Source organism: Vulpes lagopus, chromosome 1 (assembly GCF_018345385.1).
Source record: "Vulpes lagopus strain Blue_001 chromosome 1, ASM1834538v1, whole genome shotgun sequence".
NCBI classification, from domain to species: domain Eukaryota; kingdom Metazoa; phylum Chordata; class Mammalia; order Carnivora; family Canidae; genus Vulpes; species Vulpes lagopus.
Genome location: NC_054824.1, coordinates 69,310,493 through 69,320,396, shown reverse-complemented (window position 1 = coordinate 69,320,396; position 9,904 = coordinate 69,310,493). Strand labels below are relative to the sequence as shown.

At 49.8% G+C, this 9,904-nt stretch overlaps 1 protein-coding gene across 2 annotated transcripts in view; it reads right to left on the bottom strand.

The window, feature by feature from the left end:
• Positions 1–3,302: 3,302 nt before the first annotated feature.
• ILRUN (inflammation and lipid regulator with UBA-like and NBR1-like domains) overlaps positions 3,303–9,904 on the bottom strand; it is a 95,210-nt gene continuing 88,608 nt past the window's right edge. For both annotated transcript variants that reach the window (XM_041751724.1, XM_041751713.1), the window contains one exon: positions 3,303–6,582. In XM_041751724.1, the coding sequence (XP_041607658.1) occupies positions 6,547–6,582 (36 nt within the window). In that variant the 3' untranslated portion in view covers positions 3,303–6,546. The remainder of the gene's footprint in view (positions 6,583–9,904) is intronic.

Genomic DNA, 9,904 nt, shown 5'->3' with positions numbered 1-9,904 from the left:
TCCATGCAGGGAGCCCAATGCAGGATTCGATCCCAGGATTCCAGGATCATGCCCTGGGCCGAAAGCAACTGCTGAGCCACCCAGGTGCCTTCATTTCTTACTACTCTTATTGCTCAGTCTGCAACTACCACGTTCCCACCTCAGGGCCCTTGCATTTGCTGTTCTCTCTGCCTGGAACCTTCTTCCTCCACATATCCACAAGATGCTCTTCATGCATCTTCTTAGTGAAGGCCTCTCTGGCCTTCTCTAGCAGTCCTTTCTCCCACACCAGCACTCCCTGTCCTTTGCTTTCTCTCTCCCCATAGCACCCGTCACCTCTTGACATACTGCATCTGTGTTTCTTGCCTGTTAACCCTGGCTGGAGTGTTGGCTCTATGAGACTAGGGACTTTCGTCTCTTTTGGTCACTGCCCTATGTCCAGCACCTAGACTAGTGCATTGCATATAAGCAATGCTCAGTAAGAGTGAATACATGAAGTGCACAGGGGTGAGGGCAGCAGAGCTCTCCCAAGCAGTGACTGGGAAGGCCATCCTTCTTCCTCTCCTCAAGATACAAACGGGGCCACAGGAAGGAACTCACAGAGGCGCTGATCTCCTGTCAGGGGCTCAGCATACCACCCTCTCCCCAACCTTCCCGCAGACGGCTTCATTCACTCCCTTCCCAACCCTCCATCCTCAAGTTGGGCTGAAGTGCCACTTCCTCCCAGGCACCCCTGGACTAAGTGGGGGCACATGCTTTGTGGTGCCTGCACTTCTGTTTCGTGAGTGGTGACACTTATGAGTTACTTGATCACAAACTGAGCACCAGACTGGCCTGTCTTGGGCTGTCTCACACTTGTGAGGATTCAATGAATTCATGTAAATAGTTTTAATAGGAGTTGGTCAACAGCAGTCAGCCAATATAACCACATTTACAGTGGACACTCTGACATTTGCTGTTTGTGACAAAGGCAGTACACTAGAAAGAACGTGTAAGCCAGAAATCACAGCCTTGGATAATCCCTGGGAAATGCTGGGGAACCATGGCCCACATTTTGAGTATCACTGTTCTAGATTCTGAGTATTACTGTTCAACTCCCCCAAATTCTAGTGGGTCTGGCCACCACAGCCCTGGCTAGCTCTGGCTCGATCTCACAGCTGCAGCAGGTGGGGGGCTTGCGATCCCTTCACGCCTTTCTCTACTGTCCCCATGCAAACTCCAGTTCCCAGAGGGAGCAGTGTCTGCTCACCTGGGAGCTTGTTAGACATATAGAATCTTGCCTGCTTCCCCAATATTTGCTAAATCAGAAGTTGCATTTAATACATTCGATTTGTGAAGCACTGCCCTAGATTACAGCATCTCAAAGGGCTAAGAAGGATATTAAGCACCTCACCCCCATCCCCCAGAGCTCCATCTAAGTCCTGGCTTTTAAACATGGCCATGGACGTTTTACAAAAGAGAAGGCATCTGCGATTCATCAGTCATGTTAACCTGTCAGAATCCATTCTCTGGACACCCTGACCCCCAAACTCGAACACACTCTCAGGCTCAAAGCAGCCTTGCCTGCTTGCTACTCCACTCCCATGAGTGCCCAGGGCACCTTGCTCTCTTGGCCGCCACACAGGGCTGGACACCAGGTGGTGTCTGGGAAAGCGGCCGAGTCACAGCAAGCAGGTGAGGGAGGGGCCTTCTGGAGAACAGGGTGGGAGGCACCCAGGTTCAACCGGAGCTAGGGCAGGGAAGTGGCCCGAGGACCTGTTTGCTCTGCAGGAGGGCCGGGCCCAGACCACTGCAACGGCCTCCCCAGCACCTCCACCCCCACCCCAGGCAAGAGCCCCCTCCCTGTCACCCAGCCCCCGTGGGAATAGCTTGAGCCAGGAGCTGCCATCAAAGCTGCTCCCCTCTCCCAGGGCCTGGTCACTTCTTGACAGGTTACAGCCCCAAAGACAAACAGATTCCGCCAAGCAAATAGGTGTCCAGTGGTAGGGGTGTCGAGTAGGGCCTGGGAGTGGGTCTGCGCTGCCAGATACCCAGGTTCAGGGTGGGGGCCCTCCCCTGAAGAGAACAAACAGCCTGGGGCGCCTGGAAGGAAGCAGGACGCTGGTGTGCTGTCACGCACCACGTGGGGACGGGGCTGAGGGCACCCACCACTGGGGTCTCTGGGCCAGGCGCCCACACCCTGGGACTCTGGTATCAGGGTAAGTAGAGACACTCCTCGAGTCCTGTATTTAGGCCCTTGGAGCAGAGGCCAGTTCTGTTGTGGCACCCCCATTTCTCTCATGAATCTAGGGCCACCCGTTCCTTCACTGAGCTGTCTAGGGGGAAATGGCCTCACCATCATTTAGGACACACAGCTTTGCCAGCCAAGGGTGAAGGCCAATTTGAGAATCTGCAATTAAGTGAAATTAATGCCAGAATCTGGGAGCCAAGGCCATGGGTCTGAGCCTGTACGATTCAAGCAACCCCCTCTCTGATCTCATCTCTTCACCACAGGGGTGATTGTGACTAAGGACAAACTTGAGTTCTGAGCTCTTAAAAGTGCTACCAACATGAAGGGATGGATCCAGTGAATCCACCATTTGCCATCATGCCAGTTAAGTCATCAAATAGCTTTACATGCTATCTGACGACAAGGTAACCATAGGCCTATAATCACTTTTAAGTACTGGGGGAAGATTCCAAGCTTGTTTGCCAATTGCCTAGAACATGGTCCCTACCTGACTCTCAGATTGCCAGGCCAGTCCACAAAAACTTAACTAATTCATTATATGCCAGAAGCAGTGCCTAGACCACCAAAGAACTATAACCCAACCACCATGGGAACCACCTTAAGAGAAGATGCATTCCCTCTTCTATCTAAATCTAGGATGCCAGGGGCCCAGCTAGGACTGAGGACGACTCCTCAACTAAGCCTTGTCTTTTTTCCCCCGTAGGGAAGATGCCCGTGATGCTCTGCATTTCCCCTGTGCTATTCCTACACCTGTGCTATGTACCCAACACACAATAAATGCCCAAACAATGCCTGCTGGCAGATCAACACTAACTTGGCTGGTGCTTATGTGCTGGGGATAGCAAGATGCTCAATAGATGCACAGTACTCTGTGGACCTAAAGGCCGTTGGAAAGAGCTTCCTCACCATTTTGGTCATTGAAACTAGGAAGGCAGTAGATCTAATTATAACCCCAGGGCTAATCAGTTTTCCCATTTGCAAAAAGAAGACCCAGGGACTAAAAAGCACATATCACAGAGTCACTGTGGGGGTGAGCAGTACATGGCGAGTAGCAGTTGACAGCACGATAAAAATAACACACATGAAAACAGGATTTTGTGTGTGTGTGTGTTAATTTAATCATACAAATATTCATTTATACAGTAAGGAAAAACCTCCCCATCTTCAGCTCCTCCCAGGCACCAAGAGGCCCCACCACAAACACCCACCCAGCCTGCTTGCTACACACCACTGTCCAGGTTGGACGGGCAGCCACTGCTGCTCCAGCACTCAACCACGGAAATGAAGGAAAGGCAAGGCAGGGTGGGGTGGGGAATCAGCTTGCACTTCTGAGCCCTGGCAACCCCACCGTCCTCTCCTGCTGGGGCTCCGGTTGAATTTGGGGATCCCATCTTGGCCATCCTCAAGCCACACACAAGCTGTCTTGGTGAGGTTCTATGATGAGCTTAAGGTTACAGCCAATCCTTACTGGGGGAGAGAAGGCTGTTTCTTGTAGAAAAATACCCCAAATTCAACTGTCCCCATGGCAAAAAGAAAAAAAAGGCATGCACGCATACACACATCCACACACACCTCACTCCATGCACACAATAGGTTCTTCCCAGGCCTGAGTCTCTCTGCCTCCCTCGCTGGGCTCAGGCCCCTAAGGATGCTGTCTGCCTCCTCTCACGGGTGCCAGACACTGGTGGTCCTGCCTAGAGGCAGCCTGACTTTTGGGGAAGAGTCCAAGAGGAGCAGAGCACACTGGGGCTGAGAGAGTCACTCCTATCACCACACTAGGCAGGGGAGGAGAAGGGGCTCCAGGCACTGCTCAGAACTCAGACTAGTGAGAGGGGACTGAATGGTCCTGGGGCAGCCATGGAATCCCTTACTCCTACCACATGGCTTTGCTCTGGCCTTCTGCAAGGAGCTCACCTCTCCAAGGATGTGTACAGAAATGGTTTGCTCTTGGGAGGGGAGTCAACGTGCTTGGGACAGTCACCTTGCCTCCAAGCAAGATAGGAGTGGGATGCCTCTGGCAGGGCCAGACTCACTAATGGTGACCTACTAAAGCCCCAGCTGAATCAAGCCAGACAGCCTCTCCTGGGAAGTGGGGAAGGGACACCTGGTGTGGGGCTGATGAGGAAGCTAAGAAACCAGGTGATGTAAAGCCTCCCATGATCCTGCCAGCAGTAGCTGGAGACGTGCTGTCTTGAGGGCCATCAAACCAGGAGAATGGCTGGGGTGTCTGTGGGCTCCAGGGTGGCAGTGTCCCAGGAGGTTGGCACCAACAGTAGTGGCAATCTGGGCCTCAGAGGGCCCTCAGACAAAAAGCCATGGTGAGCCCCTGGCTTGGGCCAGTGATGGCCTGGGCACCCAGAGGGACTTCCCTCTGCTCAGGAGCGGGGCACTTGTGTGCACTGGAAGCAGCTGCTTGGGGTGAGCCATAGTCTCACCCCAGACCCAGCTGCACTGCTCTCCTTGGCAGGCTGGCCCCACCTTCACCCAGCACTTTTCCACTGGACCAAAGCTTATCCTGTCTTTTATTTTCTGGGAGGTGGGGAGGTAAAGGGGGAACTTCATACAAGCTTTTCTCCCACAGTCAAGCTTTAAAAAACAACAGTCTCAGAAGAGGATGAGGAGGAACAAACAACACACATTTTTGGAACTCAGACACTCAAGAGACAGACAGGCAGGCAGACCCTCACCCACACCCAGGCTATATGACCCCTTGCAGCCGCTCATCACCCGGTCTCTCTGCTTGTCTCTCACCCCTGGGGTGGACGGAGGTGTGAGAACAGGCAGGTGACCCTGCAAGCGCACCCTAGATCCACATCCCCGACTATCAAACCAACCAAGACTCAAGGGAAGGAGGGGGTGAGAAGAAAAGAGAAGAGGGACTTTGCATATTCTTGTATCTTTGGCAGACAGCTGTTCTAGCCTGGTTCGAGCATCCCATGGAGAGGTCCACATCTCAATCTGCTTGGGATCCACAGGATGCCAGTGGGGCCACCTGCCCAAGTGGGCAGCCAGCCGATCATCTTCTGCTCTGGCTGGGCTGCCCCTCGCCCACCACCTCCCAAGAGCCAAGCATTCTTCTGAGGGTGGGGGTGCTCTCATTTCATCAAAGTGTGGTCTCCCAAATCACATAGTCAGTAACTGTGGCCCTTCCCCATGGTCAATTCCCCATCTGGGGCTGTAATTTCATATGTTAACAGCTCAGCCTCCACTAACAGGCTGTGAAAATAGCACAAAAGACAATGGGAGGGAAACAAGGGAAGGGAGTTTGTTAACAACAGAGAAGCCCGGACACCTTTCCACCTGCCTGCCGCATGTTTGCTGGTGAGCTGCACCAACACTCGTGTGTGTGTGTGTGCATGTGGCACACACACATACAGAGGCACTGTTTCCAGAGCGAACGGGGAGCCACTGTGTATGAAGAATCCAAAAGAGCAGTAAGCGTGATGGCATTTCTCTCTGCCAAGAGAAACATGGAAAAAAGCAATCTGAATTGTTGTGTGTGCAGAAGGACACCTCTCGGCCTCAGAAACTTCCATGTTGCCCAAGATCTGTCTTCAAGACTTCCTCTGCTGGCCACACAGGGAAGTTTGGTCTTCAGAGAGGTTCTGATGGTAACAAGCCACAGGGTTGATGAATACAAATGTCAAAGGTGTAAATCAACAGAAGATTAAACAGAAAAGAAGAGGAAAAGGGTGATAACTCATTGGCTGATGCCATTAAAAACAAATGGGGTCAGAGACTGCCGGAGTCAGGTGGCACAGGAGATGTCCACCTGTAGCACAGACCCACGGAGTCCCCAAACATGCCACACCAGCTTGTAACCTGAATCGCTTCCAGAGCAAGCAGCTATTCTAGAAAGGGTTATTATCCCTTACCTTAAAAAAAAAAAAAAAAAAGAAAAGAAAAGAAAAAAAGAGTGGGGAAAGAGGGAAACAAATTAACGTGTGCTCAAAACTACAACCTGTCTGTAGGCAAAATAATTTTTGTTTAAAAAGATGGCTTTTTTTTCCCCCATTTGAAACTTTGTTTTCCTTCCCAAGTGACCTAATGACTTGTTAGACTGATGCCTAATAAACAAAACCCAAGGCGGCTGCATGGGTTTCTTCTTAGTAGCCTCAACACCATTCCTGCGATTCAGCATTCACACATGCATACTGAGTTTACTCAAAACTAGTCTGTTTTGCTTCTTCCTCTTCTTCCAGGATTGGGGGGGGGGGGGGTCAGAGCCAGGGGTCCATGCGGTATGGTCTGCAATCCAGAGGAACCCCCTGCCCTCCCCCCCACCCCAAAGTCAGGCCTTCTGTCTTTTGTTAATTTTTCTTCTTGCCGGTGTCCGTTTAAGACTGGCCGAAGGGGTAAGGCCCGTGGAGCCCCTGGAAGAGAGTGAACATAGTCAGTGATGATAAACAAAGCAGGTACAACTTGACAATTAAACCAAGTTAAAGAATCTATGGTCCCCAGTGAGCCAGAAGGAAGCCCCAAGGCACAGACAAAGCCTGAGGGTTGTCCTTGCCACCCAAAACCTCAAGGGGCCACATATCAGCATTTCTGCCCTTAAGTGTTCCCACTCCATCACACCAACCAAAGAGATGGGAGGCAGTGGGGGCAGTCCTCATCTTTCAACTGCTACATCAATCAGTGTCAACTTTCCTCCATCCAGGTCACAAAGCCTTCCTTTCTGCTGGACAACAACGTGACAACAACGTCTCAACCTTTCTGCTAAAGATCCCAGTGCACCATTTTCTGCACCTTAACCTTCTGGCTAATGCCCCTTATACCAACAACAGCACTGCAGCAGAAATGGCAACTGTCTAAGCACGTAGATAACAGGCATGGTACTAGCAGCTTTGCACACATTGTCTTTAAACCTTACCTGAAAGTCAGGTGAGTATTATGACACTCATTTAACTCGGGCCCATCTGACTGCAGAGAGTAAAAGACCTGCTCTCCAAGTCACATGGGTAGAATAAGGCAGAGCCAAGGTTTAAAACCAAGTCTGATTTTTGCTCTCCCCACACTGCCTCTCCCCTGCCATGTGATAATAGGGTTTATTCTGTATCCCCAAAGTTATTTTCAGTACTGTTTGGGTGGAAAAAGCTTCATAGTCTCACTTTTCCCTTATATTCAGAATGAGACACCAAGATGTGCCGACACCAAAAAGCAGCGGCATGAACTTGCTGGAGGATGCCCTGTGACTCCCTCCACCTTCCCACCCTCCTCCTGGAGTATGTTCTTTGGAAAGAGTTGGTCAATGCCAAGACCTAGGAGGGCAAAAGTTAACTGGTGACCAGCCTCCCTAGGGTCCTACACTCTAAAGTGGCCTATGGGCAGCTGGGCCCTTGGACCAAATGGACCAAAGGGGTACAAAGAGCAGATGCCTCAACCATAACTGTGACAAATGACTGGAGAGTGTTGATGCTTGACAACTAGGTTGAGAATCCTGAAACTAGGCATAACTAAGAGTGAGAAGGCACAAGAATGACTGACATGAAATTTCCTATTAGCTTGATGGGATATGGGCAGTCAGAATTTGATGGTCTTAAAAAAAAAAAAAAATGACACAGAGGCACCAGGGTGACTCAGTGGTTGAGCATCTGCCTTTGGCTCAGGTTATGATCTCTTGGGGTCCTGGGATCAAGTCCTGCACTGGGCTCCCCGCAGGGAGCCTGCTTCTCCCTCTGTCTGTGTCTCTGCCTCTCTCTGTGTCTCTCATGAATAAAAAAAATCTTTTAAAAAAATAAAAATAAATTTAAAAAATTAAAATATGACATATTTCTTTGAGGAGGGAAAACAGTGTCTGCTTGCTGGGTTGGCAGTGATTAGAATCCTTTTCAGTATAACTTTGTCCTGTTTGCTTCCATCTCCCCAGCATCTAGCATGATGCCTGGCCCAAGAGGTACCCAATAAACATTTGTTGAATTAATAACTAAAAGAGGACAGGTATTTCCCAGACTACTATCTGGAGTGTCAGACACCTCTGAGTCACAGAAATATTGGCCGTTCCAAATCCAAGTTTTAAAATAGCTGCTTAGGCCTGGCGACACAAGTGCCTGGGGGTCATACCATCTATCTGGTCACAGTCTCCTAGGTCCCAAGTGAGGCAGGGCTCTCTGAAGGTAGTTAGCCTGGAGATGCAAGACTCTCCCTGTTTCCACTGCTGTGGGATGTAGGCCGCTCAGAACTGGGAGGAGGGGATCTGGGTTCTACTCCCAGTTTTGCACCAGCTCACAAAGTGACCATAAGGTCCTTTCCCCTCAGAGGGTCTCGGGTTCCTCTCTGAATCTTTCCAGGATTTCAAGCTCTAGGAGTATTGACTCAATATACTGCCTGGCTCAAGAGACTGAAAAATAGGACTCTTAAGAAAGGATGCCCTTTGGTCATGCTTAGGCCAGATGTCAAAGATGACAAGAATAGGGAACATGAGATTAAAGTTTCTATAGTGTTTTCAGTGGAAGGCACTGAAATTGCTTTCGCTTTTTTCCCCCCTCCTCTACATGATGCTTCAAAAGACCGGGAGTATGTCTCTAGCTGCTTGGTGGTTATCACTGAACAAAAAATCCTGACCAGGTGAATTTGGAGGATGGACAGGCCTTCATGGATTGAGCATCAACTACACACGAGATGCTGCTGGGGCACTTTAACATATTCTCTGTAATTCTTGCAAAGATTCACTGAGACAAACCAAGATCTCCAAACTCAGAGAGGTGACCAACTTCAAGGGCACATAACTGGTAAGAGCAGTGGTGTTTAAAATGGCCGCATGTTTGCCAGTCCCCAAGTGAACTACATTTCAGCAGGTAGGCTAAGGCTGTAACCATCTCAGCTACCATGGTACAACCTGATTAACAAGGGTGGGCTGGGGAGCCAAGGGGCTCTCAGACTCCATTCTGTAGGGCCTGGTTGGAGGTCACACACACCATTAGTAGAAAGTATAGAAAGCTTACAACAAGGTGTCCTCAGTACTTCCCAGTATTTGTTCATCTGGAATAATCCAAGGAAGGCAGTAACGACCTTGATTCCTACAAGAGTTAGAACCAATACAATGCTCAAAGGTCTCTGTGCAGGAAAAAAATGCACAGACAAAAGAAAAACCGAAAGACAAACAGCATTTGCTTTCTATGAAATATTTTCCCCTAAATTTAACGGTCTTCCAGACCAAAGCTCCACACACTTCACATGGGCCTTAAAATCCAACCAATAGCCGTGTGACTTGCCTGGAATGCTTGGAGAAGGGAGTTCGTGACCTTGCTAAGGAGCTGTTGCACATTCCCATTTTACAGATAAATAGAATGGGTCCTGCACAACCAGCAGAGGGAGGAACAAAAGCACGATGAGCATTTTCAGACTGCCACGTTTGATTGCCTTGGCCCTTGGACATTCAGTGCGGTATATAACTAGCTTAGATTATGGATTTGTTGGCCTTTAGCTTGGTGGCTGAAGTTCTGTGTCTTTTGGGGGAAAAAAATGCTACCTAATCCCTTTTCACCCAGAGAATGGCATATTGGAAGTTGTTGATGTTTTACTGGTGCAGAAAGGTGGCTTGAAGAACAAACTCTATTCCCACCCACCCTACCCTTCAAATTAACTACCATCAAGGAAGGGAGAGGGAACCAATTCTATTTCAAAACCACTTTATCATCTAGACTCCCCACACGCAGGATTATAGGTGTCACAGATGGATCACAGAACACAGGC